General features: G+C 39.0%; 1 protein-coding gene across 3 annotated transcripts in view; it reads right to left on the bottom strand.

Annotated features, from left to right (window-relative positions):
* Positions 1-2,984: 2,984 nt before the first annotated feature.
* Positions 2,985-22,597, bottom strand: part of HACL1 (2-hydroxyacyl-CoA lyase 1) — a 44,482-nt gene continuing 24,869 nt past the window's right edge. For 2 of the 3 annotated variants that reach the window (XM_020987240.2, XM_020987238.2), the window contains 8 exons: positions 21,891-21,996; positions 20,197-20,280; positions 18,962-19,063; positions 17,133-17,287; positions 16,470-16,655; positions 14,287-14,394; positions 10,016-10,202; positions 2,985-3,404 (listed from right to left, as the gene is read on the bottom strand). In XM_020987240.2, the coding sequence (XP_020842899.1) occupies positions 3,372-3,404; positions 10,016-10,202; positions 14,287-14,394; positions 16,470-16,655; positions 17,133-17,287; positions 18,962-19,063; positions 20,197-20,280; positions 21,891-21,996 (961 nt within the window). In that variant the 3' untranslated portion in view covers positions 2,985-3,371. The remainder of the gene's footprint in view (positions 3,405-10,015; positions 10,203-14,286; positions 14,395-16,469; positions 16,656-17,132; positions 17,288-18,961; positions 19,064-20,196; positions 20,281-21,890; positions 21,997-22,597) is intronic. The other variant, XM_020987239.2, reaches the window with a different exon arrangement.

Raw genomic sequence — 22,597 nt, 5'->3', positions numbered from 1 at the left:
AAAAAGGATTAAGGCAAACAGAGGTTAAGTGACTTGCTCAGGGTCACACAGCTAGTAAGTGTCTGAGACTGCATTTGAACTCAGGTTTTCCTGAGTCCAGGCCCAGCACTCTATCTACTATGTCATCTCGTTGCCCAGGAAGTTAGGACAGGGAACTAATTTTGGAGATACAGAGGAATTATTTCTGATTGATCATCTATTGACTGTTAGTCCTAACACTTTAGCTTAAACTGTGTCCCAATGACTCAGTCAAGAAAGTGATGAGCTATAGTTTAACATTTAAAAATATCCCTTAGTGAGTACATAGGAAGGAATCCCTTAGTAAAGAGAATTCTTTTGTAATGGGAATAATTACTCCTAACTTTGGAGGCAGCAGGATATAGTGGAAGGAGAACTAGATTTGGAATAAGAAGACTATGGCTGAATGCTACTGGTGTGACCTGGGCAAGTCATTCACTCAGGCCTAAGGTTCCAAAACTGAGGGGTTGGGATTAGATGACCCTCAAAGGCTGCTCATAGTTCTAAATCTTATGATTTTGTATATCAGATCCGGAAAGGATGCAATTCATATACTCTTTCAAAGACATAAATAGGCTTGGCCTTTCTAGTATGTTTAGACATTCTACAATTTTGGACCTAGGTGAAAAACCATAAGGGGCAGCTAGGTAAGCACACTGGATAGAGTGCTGGGCCTAGAGTCAGGAAGACCTGAGTTCAAATTCAGGCTCAGACACTTACTAGCTATGTGACCCTGGACAAGTCACTTAACCCTACTGGCCTCAGTTTCCACATCTGTAAAATGAACTGGTGAAGGAAATGATAAACCACTCCAGTATCTTTGCCAAGAAAACCCCAAATGGGGTCATTAAGTGTTAGCTATAACTGAAAAACAAAACCATATACTACAGGAAAGAAGAGGATGCAATATTATGGTCTATAAAAATAATTAACTGAAATCATAATAAAATGTTTTCATTTTGAAAGGTCATCATAAATGTTTATATTTTTCCTAATGTTAATTCTCTGTGGAATAATTAAACCAAAATGGCACAACAAAGCATGGCACTCCCCTTTCCCTTTTATAAAGCAAAAGAAAATAAGTTCAGAATAACAGACTGAATGAACAGCACCCCATCAAGTCAAGGTGTCAAACCTGGTTCTTTTGGCATTCAGGGAAAGGTTCATAGCAGGCTTATCTCATTAAAACAACATTTAGGTCAAAGGTCCTTTGTAATCTATCTCTATTACAGTCCCCCAATGGAAAAAATGTTCATGAGGGCAGCATCACTTGCTACTGTGGTGACTGGTTGGCCTTCATGGCCCCTCCCTACCTCATCTCCAGCTGTATATTCTGCACGCTCATCTGGCATGTACAATGATCTCTAGACCAGTGAGGAAGGTGAGCAGTGGGGCATCTTTCCATCTATGTTCTAGATAGCCAGATGAATTCATACAGAAATCCACAAGCCTTATTAATGCCAAACAAAACAGAAAGTGAGTAGTACCATTTAAGACAAAGATCTAATGCAAATCATTCTTTCATCATACCAAACAGAAATTCCCCAATAACTTCTTGGCTAGGGATGGGCACCAATAAATCTTCCAGCTTGAATCCCTGACTTCTCTTTCCATACTTAAGGTCACACAGTACAGGCTCCCAAAACACCTCCACATAATAAGATCTTCTGCCAATTTGGACAAATTAGTTGAACTTATACGTGTATAGTAATGTTTCAATTCACATACACATTTAAGCAACTTTCTGAAATGATGCTGAGAAATGATGAATTTGACAAGTCCATAGTTTTATGCAATATTGCATTATAATACTGCTTTTCCTCTTAGATTATAACAAAAATGACAGCTGCATTTATATAGGGCTTACTATGTGCCAGACACTGTGCTAAGCATTTTACAAACAGTATCTCATTTGATCCTCACAACAACTCAGGGGTGTAGGTGCTATTATTATCATCCCTATTTTATTTTATTTTTTATATTTTTATTTTTTGTTAGGCAATGGGGTTAAGTGACTTGCCCAGGGTCACACAGCTAGTAAGTGTTATTGTGTGTCTGAGGCCAGATTTGAACTCAGGTCCTTCTGAATCCAGGGCTGGTGCTCTATCCACTTGCCACCTAGCTACCCCATCATCCCTATTTTCCAGATGAAGAAACTGGGGCAGACAGAGGTTAAATGACTTGTGCAACGTCACACAGCTAGCAAGTGTCTGAGACTAGATTTTAACTCCCATCTTCCTGACTCCAGGCCTGGGGATCTATCTATGCTCCACGGAGCTGCCTCAATTTATTCTGTCTCTAGCTTGTCTGTACGTAGTTGTTTGCACAGTTTCTTCCCCACTAGATTTTGAGCCCTTAAAAGCAGGGCCTGTTTTGTTTTGTTTTGGTTTTTTGCCTTTCTTGGTGGGGGGGGGTATGTACAGAGCTTAGCACAGTGCCTGGAACAGGGAAGTGGGAAGTTCCAGTTATGTCATATGTAGTTTTTGGCAGTGAGGGTTAGAGGTTTAGGGGTGCTGGGATCCCAAAATCATGACATCTGGGTCCTGCCCAAATGAATTCGACCCAAGCCTTCTTTCAGCCAAAGACAAGGTTTATTAGAACATCAATCAGGAGTGGGAGATTTAAAGAATCCACCATATCGGCCAGACTCTTAAGGAATCTAAGCATTTGTATCACTAATGTAAGCAGGCTAGATCTTAAGAATCTGAGCCTGGGTTCAGTGTTTAATAAATGCTTGTTGACTGATCTGAACGCATTAAATCAAGACTGTCAAACAACCTCTGGCTTCATTTAAAAAATTAAGCTACTCCCAATAATACTCTCTTATATGTGATTTTTCTTTTGTGAATCATAAAGTGCTTTTGAAAAAAATGTTTACAATAACTTTGAGGCAGGGAAAAGGAAATAAGTAACCCAATTTTGCAAAAGAGGAAACTGAGGCACACAGTAAATAAGAGATGTAGAGATACAACTTAGGAGTCATGATTTATTATATAGGTCTGCCATTAGGCACCTGATAAAGTTTTTTGCTTTTTTTTAAAATGATGTTTTAAAAATGTACCTAATTTTAAGAATGGATTCAAACAGATGTTAGTTTTATGCAAAATAAAAAGCCTCATTATACAATGATTTAAAAGATTCTCATCTTAACCACATCATCAAATAGCTATTTCCACTGAATAACCTTGGTAAAAACATTGCAAATCTTTTTTTACGTCTGATTCGAATAGTTTTTTCTCCTTTTGCTGAGTACAATTTGAAAAACTGTGGTAATGTTGCTGTGTGCTGTGGATAATAGCCTTCGTCTGGCTGGAAAGGACAGACTCCTTGAGGCCCCCCACTGGCAGCTTCAGTCACATATTAGAACGAGTTAGCCAGTGAAAATCCTAGGAAAAGAGAGGAATGGTTAGGCCAGTAGATATTCAGCCATGAGCACATCATCCAGGCAGGAAATATCTGTCACAGGCTGTCCCTTCACTGCCCAGTCTGCTTTAACTGGCCCACTTTGGCCAGAATGAAGAAGGTGGGTTAGCCTTGTACATTTCCTTCACTTCCTTAAGTGGACATATCATTTCAAAGCTGTAGATATCCCCTCATCAGATGAGACTCTCAATACCGCCATACCTTAGAAGAGTGTTCATGAGTTGCTGTGGCCAAAAACAAACCCATCATCTGTGGTCAACCTTTTGCCAAGCTGCTCCCAAATTCATCAAGTTGGATGCTGGACCTCAGGCACAAAGTACTTCACTGGGGCCATGCTCAATCAGTAAGCATTTATTAAGCGCCTACTATGTACCAAGCACTGTGTTAAGTATTGGGGATACAAAAAGAGGCGAAAGACAGTCTCTGCCCTCGAGAAGCTTACAATCTAATGGGGAAGACAACAAATATGCACAAATAAGTTATGTACAGGATAAATAATTAAGAGAGGGAAGACACGAGAATTAAGAGGGATTAGGGAAGGCTTTCTGGAGAAGGTGGGATTTTACCAGAACTAAGGGAAGCCAAGGGGGTCAGTGGTCGGAGCAGAGGACAGAGAATGTTCCAGGCATAAGGGACAGCCAGAGAAAGAACCCAGGCTCAGATTCTTAAGATCTAGCCTGCTTGCATTAGTGATACAAATGCTTAGATTCCTTAAGAGTCTGGCCAATATGGTGGATTCTTTAAATCTCCCACTCCTGATTGATGTTCTAATAAACCTTGTCTTTGGCTGAAAGAAGGCTTGGGTCGAATTCATTTGGGCAGGACCCAGATGTCATGATTTTGGGATCCCAGCACCCCTAAACCTCTAACCCTCACTGCCAAAAACTACATATGACATAACTGGAACTTCCCATGAAGGGCTGTGGAAAAGGCAGCTCACCAAACTGTTTCTGCTCTGGCTGCCATGTGAATGGGAGTACATTTAAATTAAGCCTATGTCCTACCTAGGTGAGCCAAATCCCAGCTTCTAGCCTGCTTCTCCAGTCAGTAATTCAGTAAATAAGCATTTGTTAAGTGTCTACTATGTGCCAAACACCGTGCAATACACAAAGAAAAAAAAAGACATTCCTTGCTGTTGAGGAGCTCACAGTCTCATGGAAGTGATTATAAAAGAATCATGATGGTAAAGAAAAGGCAAGAAGTTGCCTGAGCTCTCCCCAGTTTCCCTCAAAACAACTTTAAATGAAGCTTCAAAATGAATTCTGGAGTAACAGAATCCACAAAAGGATGAGGTGGAACAATTTTTCAATACAAGATAACTTAGAAGGACTACAAGAAAGGACTGTCTCACTCGGTGTGGGTGGGGTCCAGGCAAGCCAGTGGGAAGCGTCTTGTCCCAGTACAGATCAGCAAGTAAGGGCTTGGGTACTGGCTCAGCAGGCCATAGGCACATCAGGCCAGTTGTGAGGCCTCGAGCTCCAGCACAGCAAGAAAGCTTCTAGTCCCAGAATCCCCTGTACAATAGGTGAGATTAGGCCTAGCACCCCAGTGCAGCTGGGAAAACCATCAGGCCTGGAGGCTCCAGAGCAGCAAACCAATCCTTGGCCCACAGAGCAAGAAGCTTGGGCCAGCACCCCCTGGTGCCCCAGGAGCAGGGCTCAACTTTAAAAGTCATGTCATAGGATGAAAAAAGAGCAAAAAAACCCACGGAAAACTACAGTGGGGACAAGATCGATCAAAACAAAACTCAGAAGAGGACAACAATATCAAAATACCTACATGCAAAGCCTCAAAGAGAAATATAAGTTGGTCTCAAGCCCAAAAGTCTTCCTAAAAGAGCTAAAAAAAGATTTTAAATGCTATCCACATCAAAAGAGCGAGCTATGGAGTTTGAATGCAGATTGAAGCATACTATTTGCTATTTTTTTTCTTCTGTTGTGTTTTGTTTCCTCTTTCTGGTGGTTCCTCCTGTGGTTCTAATTCTTACCTACAACATCACCAATGTGAAAATATGTTTAACAGGAATGTACATGTATAGCCTATATCAGACTGCACGCCGTCTTGGGGAGGGAGGTAGGGAAGGAGAGGGAGAAAAATTTTAAACTCAAAAGCTTATGGAAGTGATTGTTGATAATTCAAAATAAATTAATCAAAATTTTAAAAAACTGCACCCTAAAAAAAGATTTTAAAATTCGAATAAGAGAAGTAGAAGAAAAATTGGGGAAAGAAATGAGAGTTAGGGAAGAGAATTATGAAAAAAGAGATGACAGCTTGGAAATGGAAGGGCAAAAATCACTGAAGAAAATAACTCCTTAAAAAGTAAAATGGTGCAAATGGAAAAGGAGGTAGAAAAGCTAACTGAAGAAAATAATTCCTTAAAATTTGAATTGGAGAAGTGGAAGCTAACAATTCTATGAGACATCAAGAATCAACTAAGCAAAATAGAAAAATATGAAAAAATGAAAAAAAAAGAAGAAAATATAACTACTTTATTAGAAAAACAACTGACCTGGAAAATAGATCCAGTAGAGATAATTTAAGAAACTTGCTGGTACTGGCTAACAAATAGAAAGGCAGATCAATGGAAAAGAGTAGACATACCATTTATAGCAGCAAATAAACAGTCACCTTGTATTTGAGAAGCATAAAGACTCAAGATTTGGGGACAAATTATTTGGTAAAATAATATAATAACAAAAAAAGAAAGTACGTGGAGTCAAGAGACTGAGTGTCTTGTTTTTTGAACAGCCAGGTTGCCAGTATCACTGGGCTGAAGAATACATGTGGGAGGGAGAGAAACTGGGGGATAAGGTATAAGACAACTGGAAAAAGAAGAAGGGCCTGGTTATGAAGAGTTCTGAATACCCAACAGACCATTTTGTATTTGCTCCTGAGACAAGAAGGAGCCATAAGAGTCTACTGAATTGGGGGAGGGGACGTGGGTGGTGTGTGTGTGTGACATAATCTGACTTTTATTTAGGAAAACCACTTGAGTGGCTGAAGGGAGGATGGATTAGAGGCTGATTCACCAGCAGTCTACTGCGATACTCCAGATGTGAGGAGATGAGGGCCTGTACTAGGGTGGTCAGTGCTCCAAGCACGGCCTGCTCGGTAGGACATGCCAGAGTTCACATTTGGCTGATGTAAAGCCCCTGTCAAGCCACAATGAAACACTGGAGCGGGACTTCAGTGCAAGATGCCTTTCAGAAGTCATTCAAATAAGGCCTGCTAGGCCTCGTTGCTCGGTTCTCTACAACATCCTAGGATATGTTTCTAGATCCTTCTCCATTAGCTACGGTTCTTGGAGAGAGAGTAAAGGTTCCAAAGCCATTTGAACCCCAATGATAGGTCACAAGATGACTAAGACAAAACAAGTTTAACACCCACATCAGGGACAGTCCTTGTACAAAGGATGGGATTAATTCTTTGTGTAGGAAATATTCCCAAATGATGTAGATTTTGATACGATTTAGTAATTAGAATAATTAAGCCCTCTTTATAACATCAGGAAACAATCTGAAAACTTTAATTTCAAAATGTTATGAAAATATTTTGAAATGAATATAAGTAGAAGGGGATGGTGATTGAACAATCTAGAAAAAAGAAATTTGGCAATATTTCTCTACCAACATTCAAGAGAAAGAGACAGTATTTTACAGAAAAGTAGATCAGTGGAACAGACTAAATTGGGATACGGAACCTGCGGCCTCGAGAAAACATGTGGCCCTCTAGGTCTTCAAGTGTGGCCCTTTGACTGAATCCAGACTTCCCAGAAGAATCCCCTTAATAAAAGAATTTGTTCTGTAAAACCTGGACTCAGTCAAAAGGCCAGAGCCACGGACCGAGGAGGACACACGTGGCCTTGAGGCCACAGGTTCCCTACCCCAAGAATCAGAACAACTGAAGTCAGCAACTCAAGAGTTTGATCAAGTCAACAGCATAAATAACTTGGCAGAGAAGTCCCTATTTTCAAATGGGTTTTGTCATTTCATTATCACATTGGAAACATAAAATAACCACTAAAAAGAATAAAAAGTCATTAAAAATGGAAATATTCATAATTACCCTATATAAAGTCCTTTCTCTAAAATTAAAGAAAGGAGGTTATTTTTCTAGTAAAGATATTTGTGAGAGTTCAGACATGATAACTCAATGCAATCAGAGCAGAAATGGAACTATCCTATAAAAGTATTCTCTGGTTCCATGTTTATCAGCTCATCTGATTAGTGGCTTGTCAGGAACCGCTCTCCCAGGAAGGGAACTGCTCTGAACAATGGCCACGTATGCTCCCAGTCACTAGAAAAGTATAGCCGATCCTCGTCTGCAAATTTGCTTGCTTGCTAAAATTTGTTTGTAACTCCCAAATCCATATTCATGGCTTGTCAGAATCACTTGTTGATAAGCAGAGTGGAAAACAATCTGAGTCACCTAATGCCCATGGTCCTTGCTGAAGCCAAGCAAGGCAACAATCTGCTTCTTGTTTCATCTCTCCTACTCTGAACAAGTGTCCTTTTCACCATCTCTTCAGTGCCATGGTTTTTGCATTTTTATGCTTTTTGTTGATGATTTTGCTGTTTAAATGGCCCCTGTCCAGCGTTCCTAAACCCCAGAAGGATGTGACATGTGTTAGAGAAGCTTAGTCAGGCATTAGCTAGAGTGCTATTGGCTGTCAGTTCAATGTTAATGAATCAACCATTCCTTATATCTCTTAAAAGGAAGAGGAAATTCAGGGCAGCTAGGTGGCACAGTAGATAGAGCACTGGCCCTGAAGTCAGGAGTACCTGAGTTCAAATCCGGCCTCAGACCAAACATTTGACACTTACTAGCTGTGTGACCCTGGGCGAGTCACTTAACCCCAATTGCCTAAAAAAAAGAAAAAAATAAAAGGAAGAGGAAATTCGCCCATGCGCATGTGAGGCCACTCCAGAAAGTGTTATGGTAAATGTGGGGACAGAGGCTCCCAAGAACCTGACCTTGTATCTCCCCTAGGAGCAATGGTCCATATTCATTAGTTTGGTGTTCACAGAACACAACTACTGCGAATGATGAGAAGCCACTGTCCACGTAATTCATTGGCATTCTGGTTTACAAACCAGTCTTTGGGCATTGGCTAGCCTATGTCAGTTCACTTGGTGAAATGAGACAAGCCAAAGATGGGACTGTGGAGGCAGTGCGGCCTCCAGAGGACGGCAATGATTATAGGGCATTCTTGGGTCACTCAGCCTCAAAGAGGACACCAGCCTTTAGGGCTCACTGCAGCAGCAGCAGCTGTCAGTACTTGTCAGCATCTCTGTTACCCTCCTCTTACCAGCCTATTGTCGTCTTCCTTTCCTTCATCTTCTTCTCTGAACTTCCCTCAGGTTAGGCATATAGCCTCTGATGACTGTTCTAATGGAGATGGAGTCTACGCTATATACCCATGTGGTTGCTATAGGGAGTACACAAGAAAGATCTTCCCTCCAAGATGTAGGGTATAGGTCCCACTCCTAACTTACTAAAAGGAAGAAAGTAATTGGGAGCATAAGGCCAAGGCCAGAAGAAGGAGGCTGGGCTTGGAAAAGGTGCAGTGCAGAATCGAAAGTTCTAGCAAAGAGAAAAGAGCAGGCAATGCCAATGAAGAGGTAACATCACTCTGGGCAAATACAAAGGTCAATGTGAGTATCATCTCTCAAAATTAAAGGGTGCCTTTCCTTCTGTTATAAATCAACAGTAACAATAATAGTAACGATAGCAATAGCAGCTAACATTTATTTGACACTTTAAGGTTTACAAGTGCTACAAAGTAAAATGTATTTCTTTGGAGGGATCTGTTTGGGTGTTTGCTAGGAAGCATCATTCATGTCAAGGCTGCTGTGATGTAGTGGATGGAAAGCTGGCCCCCACGTCAGAAAGACCTAGATTCCCGTCCCATCTCAGACATGCCTTGGCTGGGCAGCCCTAGACAAACGTCTCTGGAAGCAGCCTGCTTTTTGGCTCATCTGCATTGGTAGAGGGAACTTTCTCACTGGGAGTTCCCAATACCAGTGAAATACCAGATTTAGTCCAAAAAAGATCTGGTGAATCAAAACAAAGTATCAATAATTTTTTAAATGGTGAACAAGATGGAGAAGTATGCTATTAGTTCACATGGACCGGAAACAGGAATCAAGTGAATGAAGCAATGAAAACCTACAAAAGGCAGCAGCATTTACTACCCTCCCTATTTGTCTGGCTACTGTTTCTCCTGCCTACAGTATTAACCCAGAGGACAACACAACCACAAATTGCTGTAAATCTTAAAAGCGAGGGGGAAAAAGGCAAAACCTCAACTGAATCCATTTCTTAAAGATGTCAACAAGAGTTTTAAAAGCCTACCAGCCTACTCTCTGCCCCCTTTCTAAGAAGGAAGTCAGCGTTAATTGGAATCACATCAACGTGGGAACATTTGGGTGGTGGAAGATGGCAGTTACTACAGGAAGCACAGCTGGACACCTATTGGCCACCACGAAACACCAGCATTGAGACAGAACACGAGAAGAGAGATTCTCTGCTTGGCATATGCCTTTTCTTCCTCACTCACATGGGCAGCACTTACCTGTGTCTTCCGACTGGCTTGAGGCTGAATCATAACGTTGATAAGAGATGGCACTGTTTTCTCAGCTAAGCTTGCAGTCAGAGCATTCTGCAGCTCTCCCGGAGTCTGTACAAAATACCCTTTGCCTCCAAATGCAGTCATAATCTGCTCATAATGGGAATTTGGCAGGAGAGAAACTGGAGGTCCCCTGAAAAAGGAGAGTAAATGGTCACTGATGTTTGCCTTCTCAAGTTATATTCTGAAATAATTTGTTGAAGTGCGATTAAAAAAAACAACTTGTGCTTATACTAGATATAATTCTACAGATTTTTTTAAGGCTTATAAAATAAGTTCATAAAATAAGTCAAATTGCTGAGATAAAAATGCAAAGTAATAATGATAAAAAAAAAAGCTAACCTAACAAGAAAACTATCAAGAAGGAGGAGAATTCAAGAAAGTTACTAGAATATTGGTGGGCTATTTAGCCAGAACAGTAAAAAGCTGAACATGGCAGAGAATCTTCATAGGAAAACAAAATTTTTATGAAGATTTCTGAAAAATTTTGAAATAAAAGGCAATTGCAGCCACTGCCTGAGGAATGTCAATTATTCAACACAGAGGTGGCAGGCACCAATGTGGAAGGAAGAGTCTAGAAGTCAAACTAATCTGGATCACAATCAACACAAGCCAGAGCAGGAAGTCAAGTCAAAGAGGAAAATTCAGTTAGAATGTTAACAAATTGCCGCTGTTTTCTTTGGATATTTTACTTTGTGTGATCCTACCAGTAATGTCATAATCCTCGTGGTCATCTTTGTTTTATTCAGTGCTTATTTCAAATTTTGTATATAAATCTAGTAAGTTGATCAAGCCTTGGAAGTTAAATACTAATCCCAATTAATGTTATTGCATTGGATTAATTTCTTCTGGAAATGTCAAACCATTCCAGTATCTTTGCCAAGAAAACCTCAAATGGGGTCAGAAAGAATCAGACACGACTGAAATAACTCAACAACAACATTGGATTCATTAGATTAGGATATTCCAACCTTTACAAAAAAGAAACAAGAAATAATTACAATTTTAGAGTGTAGCACAGGCCTGGGAATTGGCATACTTGAATTCCAAGTGTCAGGGGTGCTGGGGATTGTTTTTACTTCGATGGGCCCCGGATGAAGACTCAAACAGAGGGTGTTAGGAAGGAAAATTTTGGCTTCAAGGGGTTTTGAAGGTTAATTTTATCTTTTATTTTAACTTTCTAAAATAAGCTTTTATTGATGTCTTCTGTTTTTTATATCATCATAGTTTTCCCTGGTATCATTCCCCCTCCCTTTCCCAGAGAGCCACCCCATTTAACAATATTTTTTAGAGACAAAAAGAGGAAAAACAGGAAAAAAAAATCAGTTCAACTGATCAATACCTTGGGGGCAGCTAGGTGGCACAGTGGATAGAACACCGGCCCTGGATTCAGGAGGACCTGAGTTCAAATCCAGCCTCAGACACATAACACTTACTAGCTGTGTGACCCTGGGCAAGTCACTTAACCCCATTGCCTAGCCAAAAAAACCCCCAAACTTATCAATACCTTGAAAAACTCTGAAAACTTGCACAATGTGCAAAACCTGGGTACCTCCCACTGTCCCAGAGGGATGGGTTAGGAGCATCCTCTCACATCTCTCCTTTTGTGCTAGGCTTGCTCTTTATCATGTTTCTAACTTCACTTGTGATTTTCTAGTGTGTTTTTCTTTCCATTTACATTGTTGTAATCAATGTGTTTTATTTTCTTGCCTCTGCTTACTTCACTCATACATTCTTTCTTTCTTTCTTTCTTTCTTTCTTTTTTTGGAGGCAATTGGGATTAAACGACTTGCTCAGGGCCCCACAGCTAGTAAGTATCTGAGGCCAAATTTGAACTCAGGTCCTCCTGACTCCAGGGCCAGTGCTCTATCCACCACACCACGTGGCTGCCCCTCATACCTCATTTCTTCTAGTACAGTAACACTCCATGACAATTCACGTCTCATGATTTGTTTAGCCATTCCCAATTATTGGGCGTCTACTTTGTTTCCAATTCTTTGCCACCCAAAGAGGGTTAGTATACATATTTTAGTGGACAAGGGGAATTTCTTCTTATCACTGGCTTCCTTAGAATACATGCCTTTGTGGAATCTTTAGGTCAAAGGGTATGGATATTTTAATCACTTTATTTTTATAATTCCAAATTGCTTTCCAAAATGGTTGTACCAATTCCTAGCTCCACCAACAGTGCGTCAGTGTGCCTATCTTCCCCCAACCCCTGCAGCATTGACTACTGCCATTCTTCAGACAAATGCGCAGTGTGTAGGTGAACCTCACCATCGATGTGATTTCCATTCCTCTTACTATTAGTAATCTGGAGCACTTTTTCATGTGGCTGTGAATACTCTGCAATTCTTCTTCTGAGTACTCATTGTTCTTATCCTCTGACCCTTCGTCTTTTGTTCAATGGCTACCGGTCATACATACCCTCGCAGACAAACTGTTTATGGATCTTGGATACCGAACTCTTATCACAGAAGTCTGACATGAAGATTTCCCCCCATTCTACCACTCTCCTTCTGATTAATGTTGTCTGTACAGAAGCTTTTCAATTCTACATAATCAAAATTATCTATTTTCTCTTTCGTAATTGCCTCTATCTTTCATTTAAGAATACACTCCTGCCCACAGCTGTGAGAGGTACAGGATCTGTTTTTCTTTTGCTTTTATACTATGATCTTTAATATTAAGGTTATGTATCCATTAAGAATATATTGTGAAATGTGACATAAGGTGTTAGTCTAAGCCTAATTTCTACCATACTGCTTTCCAGTTTTCCCAGAAGTTTTTGTCAGATAGAGACTTCTTTATTAAGTAACTGATGTTTTTAGTTTTATCCAATACTGGGTGACTGAGTTCCATTGTTTCTGATTCCCCCTTGTCTAGCCTGTTCCACTGATCTACCTTTCTAATTTTTAACCAGGATAAGATGGTTTTGAGGGCTGTGCTTTATAATGTGGTTTGAGGTCTAGAAGTGCTAGTTACCCCATCATCCGTAACTTTTCTCCCTTGAAATTCTAGATCTTTTTTTAAAAATGAATTTTGCTATTATTTTATTAAGCTCTGTAAAGTATTTCTATAATATTTTGATTGGCATAGCATTAAAAGTATAAATTAATTTTGGTGATATTATCGTTTTTATTATGTTGGTCCTTCAGTTTAAATGTTTTTAAATTTAAAGTAGCTTGGAGTCTTCTGGACTTTCCAAACAATAAAAGTCTCGGTCCTGGTCTGCAAGACATAAACTTCTGAAAAACTGTAAATTATTTTAATTCAGCCATTGGAAATTCATACCAACAATGCACTTCACAGCTTGATTCCTGTGACATATGGTGAACGAGGAAGAGGATGAGGGAGATGAGGCAGCTGTGGTGGAGGCAGTTAACCAAGATGACCAGAAATACCCCAAAGTACACTTGTCTTCCTAGAGTAGGGCATCCTACACTAGGCCTGCTCCTACCAGAGCAGACCTGTGCTGGCAGTATTCATGTGAAATACCACTAACTAAAGTCTATGTACATTTTAAAACCAACTGGTTCTAGACAACTGTCAATTGTATGCACTAAAAATGGAAATAAATGTAGATAGGGTAAAATAACTGATAATCTCAAATCATTTACATTTGGTTTTAGAATATGATACAAAGTGTAACCAAGTACACACATTCACAAATTCAACATGTCCTCCTCCACAGTCAGGAAGGATGACGCCATCTTCATCTGCCCCTACATCAGCAGGCCAAGCCTCAGTAAGCCAGCAGAGGGAAGGAAGCCCCAGGTCGTTATGGATTATGTACAAAACATAACGTCACACTCCTAAGTGGCCTGCTGCACCAGATTAGGACGCCTAATGGCTACATTCTACTAAGCTGAACAGCAATCTTATATTTAAAATGGTTTTATACTATTTCTTTTCACTTACAAGATTTAGACAATTTACCGACTTACCTGAACTTGACAAAGACTTTAGGTTCTAATAAAACACTAATTAATCCCTCTCAACAGTGGATAACATTTTATAAAGAACTATATCGACATCATCCTTGCCCTTTAGAGGAGGTAACAGCCTAGAATTTACAATTACATCTATTACATAGACTGTACAAAAACATTTTAAAATAATTTAAAAACTAAACCAATATGAGAATGGAAAATATACTAGGGCTCTTAAAATCTGTTTCTCAGTGAGTCTAAGAGTCCAGGTTTTATGATACTCACACTTGGGAAATTTCTCCAAGTTTCGTTATCTCTTTCCAGGTTTCTGCATCAAAGCCTTGATAAATTCCATTATTGTTCACCACAATGAGAAGGATTGGCAAATTATGCCTGAAACAAATGAGAGGAAACAAGATTTAGTGGCCTGGGTTCAAATCATGTTCTTATGTTTACTATGCCTGTGTGACCCTAGGCAAGCCACTTAATCTTCCTAGGCCTTAGTCCCCCTACCTCTAAAGTGAAGGAGCTGGACTAGATGACCACTGAAGTGCCTTTCAGCCTCAGAGCTAGGATCCTAGGAAGTGAGCCTTTCCTAATTCTAAAGTACTGTCCTAGCTTTAGGAAGGAATTTTTACACAATGATGGATATAGCTGTCTCTATGTGTTTTTGTGCATATTAAGGTCAGACTGGAAATCAGGTATTATTAGTTGAATGATCTCCCCTAATGCCTCATCATGGTGAAGAGATGGATGACCTTGGATCTGCAAAGGCTAGGTGATGACAGCACAGGCTCAGGGAGCTGGGAGACAAGCTGAGTGCAGACGTGGTGACATACCCCACCTGTCTTCTAAGGAGCAGCCTGGCTAAGTTCTGAGAGGCCCTTCATCAGGCTGGCCACCAGGTGAGGGGTCTTTTGGCTACAGGAACCTTCAAAGACAATCTCCTAAGGAAGTCTTAGAGAGTATGCATAGGGAGCACCTGAACCGATGAAATCACAGATCCTAGAATTGCTGGAGTATTGGCCCAACAAACAGTTAACTAAAGCAACAAGTATTTGATGAGTGGCTCCCACTTGCTAGTATTGTGCATGACGGCACAGAGGAAAAAAGAGAAGCTTCCCTGCCCTTAAAGTGCTTTACAGTCTGGCTGAAAAACCAAACCAAAGAAATAGACACATTAAGAAATCAAGGAAATCAAGACAATATAGTTATGACAAAAAAAACCAACCCAGATGAAATCTCATTAATTGTTCTAGTCACCTAGTGAGTAATAAAACACAAGAATTTCCCCGTCTGTGCACATATTTTCTGGAGTCAAGTTTATTTATAGCTAGTGAGTGAGTCTTTATAAAGCTGCGGTATTTGCTGTCACATCTGGTGGCAGTTTATGTTTTCTGGAATCCTCTAACATTTCTCAGTTTGCCCATACATCCAGGCATCCTAACAAGGGACTGGTAGTTACCCTAGGAAGCTCAACCTAACATTTAGGCAAGAACTAATTTTTAAAGATGTTAAATGCTCATGGTCTCTCTTTGAAACTTTCAAGTTTTATATACTAAAACTTTAAAAAATCGTTACATACATAAATTAAGATTCACTGTTACAAAGACTCTGAAAGGAACTGTGAACAGATGAGATGTAGATTTATAAAATAATCCTACGCAGCCTCAGTCTGGTTATAAACTATATTCTATAATCACATGGGAACTTTCCAGATATGAAAATGGCAGACAATAAAAAAAGAACAAATAACCCCTGGGCTATGGACCCCTAAAAGGCCATAAAATTATTACAAGTGGTCTGTACACGCATAAAAAAGCAAAGATACCTTCTTCCCCCACCTCCCAGACAACTGGAGTTAAGTGTCTTGCCCAGGGTCACACAGATAGTACAAGTAAAGTATCTGAGGCCAAATCTGAACTCACCAAATTTGAGTTCTTTTGACTCCAGGGCCAATGCTCTATTCACTGAGCCACCTACCTGCCCCTAAACATACCTTCTTCACACTGAATAACGATTTTCTGAAATCACAATCGTGATTATTAAAATGTTAATCCATTAAAAATGAAAAACCCAATTTTAGAAAAAATAGTTAACACATTTTTTTAAGTTTGCAGAGCACTTCTACATATGCTATCTGATTTGAAATAATGATTACTTAAGTTTGAGTCCTACAGGAGTTGAAGGAAAGCCTGTCCCTGAAGGGGAAGGCAAGCGGTGACTCTGTGAGCATTTCTGTGAACAATGAGCACTCTTCAAACAGCCACCACGTGGGACAGCTTCAAATGTAAAGTGACCCCAGACAAGGCCTTGGGATGACTTTGTCAGTGGCATTAGGATTTAGGAACCATACTATCAGGATCTTTAGAGATTTTTTTTATAGCGTGTGATAAAGTAGCAGCTAGTATATCTACACACACATTTATTCTTCATATGTAGGAAAAACTGAAATGCCCCATTTTTACCTGCAGATAGTTTCCACCTCCATGCCAGAGAATCCAAAAGCACTGTCTCCTTCCACACAGACCACACGTTTTTCTGGATTTTTATCTTTAGCCACCACGGCAGCAGCGATAGCAAAGCCCAAACCGACTCCCATTGTCCCAAAAGTACCAGCATCCAGTCTACAGGGAAAGTGCTCCAATGACTTCCTTCCTCAAAAGAAGAATGAACTCTACAGAACAGTGAGACGATAGAGCCTCACAATCCTTTGGATCTTAGCCAATAAACTACTTGAGACAAATTTTAAAAGTTAGATAAACACATTCCAAATCATTTTAGAATGGAAGTTACTGTACAATTGCCAAAGATAGTCAATAGAAAAAAAATTCCATATGACTGTAACTGTTCAAATTTTAAAATAATTTTCACACAACATAGGAAACATATACTCAAAACAAAAAAATCAATTTTGATCTTAAATTTAATAAAGAGATAGAAGCATAGTCACTGAAACCTTATTTATAGGAATCTTCACATAAAAACACTTTAGTATGTCAAGATATTTTTCACTAAGCATGTACAATCACTGGAAGCTTTAGTAATTGTAAGTTAGTTCATCAACTACACATATACACATGCACATAAATAACAGCAGTTATCTTAAAAGAAAATTTTGGTTTTTTTACCTATGACGAGGAAAGTAGTTTTGAAGCACAGTCCGTCCAATATCCATAGTATTTGCTCCTTCACTTACTATAATACAGTCTCTTGGTAGCTGTTCTTGGACATGGTAGAATACTGTGTAATAATTCATAGGCAAAGATTTTTGTGATGCTAATTCCTAAAATCATAGGGGAAATCATTATAGTAGGTTTACTAGTGGAGTAAAGAGTTACAGGAATAAAAAGTCAGTAAAGTATTGAGGGAATTAAAAGTTCTTATCTTAGGTAAACTAATTTTGGGGGGATCCTATTAGAGGGATTATTACATGGATAGCAATGAATATGCTTATAAATGGCTGTCAAGAAGGTATTTTGAGAGAACCAACTAACTCCTACGTTTGGGATTCACTGCTTTTGTACAACCCACTCTTAAAATCATTAGTCTTCTTCCAAGTCCAATTCACATCACCTTCTATATGAGGTCTTTCCCCAATTGTTGGATGCCTCCCTCCCCAACAAAATTATTGTGTATTTATGCATTTATTTAGTATATATGCTTAAATATGTACATATTGTCTCCTTCTGTAGACAGAAAACTCTATAGGGCAGGGACCTTTTATTTTCCCCTTTGTTTCCCCACAGTGCCTGGCACACAGGAGGCACTTAATAAATGCTTGTTGACTGATGGAGTCCTATGATACATGTGAGTGTATCTGTAAAGAATAGCCTAGTGAGCACAAAGCAGGATAAAAAGAGGGAAAGATCTATTTCCTCTCCTTGAACTAAGGTGCTTCCCAGGAAAAATTTGATTCATGAAAATGTGACAGAAGAAAAATACTGAAGCTACTTATTATTAATTGGAGAAACTGTCACTGATCAAAAATTTTAGCAACTGGCATAATAATGAATGAACTTAAAACTCCAGAGCTTATAATAATGGCTACCGTGTAATGCTTTATTACTGCATTAGATTCTCGCAGCAGGCCTTCCTCCCTCACAGCTGAGATCACCGCTGCTTTCTCTTGGACCTGAGATCTCTGCCTTAGGATGCCATTGCTGTGGGTACAGATCCCAGGCCAGCTTCCTGCCCTGGGATCCTTCTCCCTCCCCAGCTCAGTGTGCAGAGGACCAGGGCTTGATCCAGAAGGGAGAATGAGCAGAGGGAATGGCCCCTGAGAGCCACAGACCCCCAGTCCGAAATGAAAAGCAGGATGATTTCAGAAAAGTCTGGAAAGACTTACATGAACTGATACAAAATGAAGTGAACAGAACCAGGAGAACATTATATACAGTAATAGCAATAATGTTCAATGAAGAACTATGAATCATTTAGTTATTCTCAGCAATACAATGATCCAAGAAAATCCCAAAGGACTAATGATGAAGCATGCTATCCACCTGCAGAGAAAGAACTGATGTTGTTTTCATGCAGACTAAAGCATGCTATTTTTCACTTTCTTTCAATTCATTATTTTTCTTTTCTTTTTCAAATCTTCCTTTACAAAATGATTAACATGGAAATATTCTACATGACTGCACATGTATAACTTATACCTGATTGCTTACTGTCTTAGGGAAGGGGAAGGAAGGAAGGATAGAATTTGGAAGTCAAAACTTCAAAAAACATTGAAAAAATTTAACATGTCAAAAGAAAAAAATTCTCACAGCAGTCTGTAAAGTTGTATTATCTACCCCCCTCTACAGGTGAGGAAACTAAGGCTCCTTAAGAGCTGATGTCACTGGCCCCAAGGCAGAGTTGGTAAGCAGGCACAAGTGGGACTCAGGATTTTGACTCCAAATCTAGCCAGACCCAGCCCAGTCACACCTGAGTGCCATTCAAGGCTTCTCATTACCTTGGATGCTTCTTCATTGCTCTTCATTTTTTCTCTCAGTACCTTCCACCATTCGGCAGTAGGAGGATATTGCCATGGCCTTTTGTTGTAATGTTCTAAAAGCTAAGAAATAATCTTAAATTAAAATACTAGCATAGAAAGTCTTTTTATGGGACAATGTATCTCTTGTGTTTTAACTTTTTTTAAAGGCAGCAATTTTTTTAAAAAAGTTAATTAAAAATTTTTAAAGTTCATTTATAAAATGTGAAATTTATTCTATATCAATAAAGATTCCCTCCAAATAGTGAGACTCTCACAGGATAGGGGATACTGTTTCATTTTCCTCCACATTTTCAGACTGGTCCATCAAAAAGTAAAGCATTCTTCAGCTCATCACATACCCTCTAATGGGTGAAGACGGAACTCCACTCCTTCACATTCAATCCTAGCAGTGGACCAGGTTCCTCTAAAATCACCAACCAAAGGAAGGGGCCCACACTGATGTGGAACAGTATTTAGTTTACACTTTTCTATCACGTAATCATGATAAATATACCACTATTTTCACCATGAGAGCTATTCTGACAAAAGAAGCATGGCTAAACCAACTCTTCTTACATCAAAGTTAAAACATTGCTCTATAATGTTATATCTCCCACTGGAACAAAAAGGATCAACCACAAAAGGAGAAGAGAATACCAGGATTTGGCCAGTCTCAAATTACAGATGGTAAATCTGTATCAATGGATCCTTTTTGCCTAAAGAAATATTGAGAAATCTTCCTAATATCTGTAAATTATATTTCTTTCAAAGTTAAATCACATTTTTCAGGACACTAGATGACTAAATAATACTCTTCTTGCACCAGAGGACAAAGACAGAGAAAAAGAGAGAGAGACAGAGAGACAGAGAGACAGAGACAGACAGAGACAGAGAGAGAGAGAGAGAGAGAGAGAAAGAGAATTCAAAGGTTACCATCAGAGAGAAATCCCAGCTGTTACACCAAGAAATATGGTTGCCAAACTCCACAGCTCCCAAAGGAAATATCACTGTACTCTTTTTGCTCTTAATTAATATAGTTTCTAGAAATTCCTAACTTACATATAAATGTGGGTATGAGGAGCTCCAATTTCTTATAATTTGGATTTTTAAAAACACAAAAAATATTCAGACTCAATTGACTCAAGAAAGAAAGGTTTTAAAGAACTGAATGTTCTAAAAATGTCCATATAAGGAAGCTAAAACCAAGGTCTTACCTGTGCAGTGACAGCATTTATATCACCTAACAGTGCTGCAGCAGGCTTAACATTATTCCCTAGCTCTTCTGCACAGATATCAACCTACAAAGAGATGCCAAAAGTGGAAAACAAGGCAAATTAGTTCTTAATAATTCAATCAGAAAATTTATATTCAGCTCCATGTAACGGATGTTCAGTATTCTTGAAGAAGGCTTTAGGGGGCAACAAGTCCTACTAAAAGTAGCCTCTTAGCAAAATGACAAAAACAAAACAAAAAAACCCAAAGCATGATACAACAATGCAACCTGACCACCAAAGTAGGTCAGTGTGAATGGGGGCCTAGTTTTAAGTCTGCCTTCCTGAACTCTGACACAGATTTTACTTCAGCATCTCCACACTGAGAGTAGTTGATCTGAATATTCCAAACCGGACAGGGAGGAAGGTTGTCATTAATTCTGTAAAATTTCTACCTCAACCATAACAAATCAACAATTTACTCCCATTGTCTAGAGGTCAGTATTTCAGATGATTGAAACAGCTGGAATACAGATATTAACCCCATAATCAAAAATAGCCTCTGGGTGAGCCCAAACCTTTGCAAAACACTCTAATTAAATTCAACTCAATAATTCAACATTTATTAAAATGTACAGCACTTGGGACACAAAGACAGCAGGTAAAAAAATGAAAACCAGGTAGAAATAGCACGCACATAGATCCATAAATGCAAATTACATACAGAGTAAACAAAAGTAATTTGGGAGGAGAAGAAATCAGACATTTGGGAGTTCAGTGAGAAATCTTTGTAGGAGGGGCACTTAAGCTTAGCTTATGGATTCCAAGAAGGGGAGACGAAGAGGGAGGACAGCCCCAAGACATTAAGTCATGTAGGGGGAAGAACAAAGAGCTCAGTCTGGCTGGAACGAAGAACCCAGGAAGAGAAGTAATGGGAAATAAGTCTTGTAAGATAGGTTGCAACCAGAATGTGACAGGCTTTGAATCACAGCCAGAGAGGCTTAACTTAATTTGATATAAAATTCTAATCGGCAACATGCTTCATTACCTAGTTTAATATGGCAATATAAGGGTGGGACTGCTAGAAATTGACATACTGACAAATGGCAACTGCTACTAATTGGGGGGATAGGTTTTCTCATTATTATTATCAACTATAAAGTAGTTTGAAACTGTTTAGGATGGAGGAAAGAGCTCTACATCCCTCAATAGTCCATGAGTATAATATACTCAATTAATATCCATAATAATGGCCTTGAGTCATCAAGGAAAGGTTAAGTTTTGTACAGCATATAGTATAGAAATCTCTAACATATCTAGAAAGGCAATCATCAAAAGGAATTAAAATTTGAAAAAAAATTAGCACTTAAAAAAATAACTTGTTTATTTAGAAAAAATTACTGACACGGATCACATTATTTCCCAGTGATACCAGATGAAAGTATTGCTGTAATTGTAATTTACTACTTAAAATAATAAACCTCTCACAGGACAAGTAGTTGCTTTTCCCCTTATTATGTAATTTAGTACATTTGCACAAGCAGATGCAGTTCTTGCTCAGTCTAGCTTTTGAAAATTAATTAAAAGAAGGGAGCCTATCTCAAAGGCATCTACTGACAACCAGCAGAGATCATAAGAAGATAGTGCAAGGATTATAACAGAGAGAACTCTCATTTAAATTTCTTTCCTACTCAGACCTGGATAATCTGCACATCAGCTCGATATCTTGGAGGGAGTCCAAAGTGCAAAATCCAATTTAACCTGGCACCCAATAATAGGATTACATCAGCATGTTGCAATGCCCTGATAAAAGAATGAAAAGATATAAGATGTGGAAAATATCTTATATTTACAATATGAAAATACTTAAAGTTATTCTCAATTGTTTGGAAAATATAAACATAATTCATCACTACAGAAATAAGTCTAAAACCTATTTTATCTTGCATTCTAAAAATGTCTAATTAAAATTAATTTATTTATGAAAGTGTCTTTATTGATTACTGTGTTCTAAGTAAGAGAACACATAAAAAACATCACAACTGATGTTTGTTATTGTGTGTTCTCTGACTTCTCAATCTTTATTGTTATATAGATCTATTGATCGATCAATCTATCAATCCACCTATTTTTAATTACTAAGGCAATTTAAAGTCTGTTTTGGGCTGAGGAAATGCCCCTGAATTAAGCTTGTGTCATGAAAACATCTATTCACCATCATCAGACCTTACATCCACGATCCACAAAGTTCAGGCTGAGACTCTGGTCCTCTACTTACAGATTTTTTTTACCTATTGGGAAGACAATATGATTGCTCTGACCATCAAAAATCCTCCTAATTAAGCTTCCTTCCTGTTGTCAGTGTCTCCTCTATACCATCCATACTTCACGCCTCTGATTATAT

Source organism: Phascolarctos cinereus, unplaced genomic scaffold, assembly GCF_003287225.1.
Source record: "Phascolarctos cinereus isolate Bilbo 61053 unplaced genomic scaffold, phaCin_HiC Scaffold_1;HRSCAF=81, whole genome shotgun sequence".
Taxonomy (NCBI): Eukaryota; Metazoa; Chordata; class Mammalia; order Diprotodontia; family Phascolarctidae; genus Phascolarctos; species Phascolarctos cinereus.
This window is presented reverse-complemented; position numbering and strand designations above follow the sequence as displayed.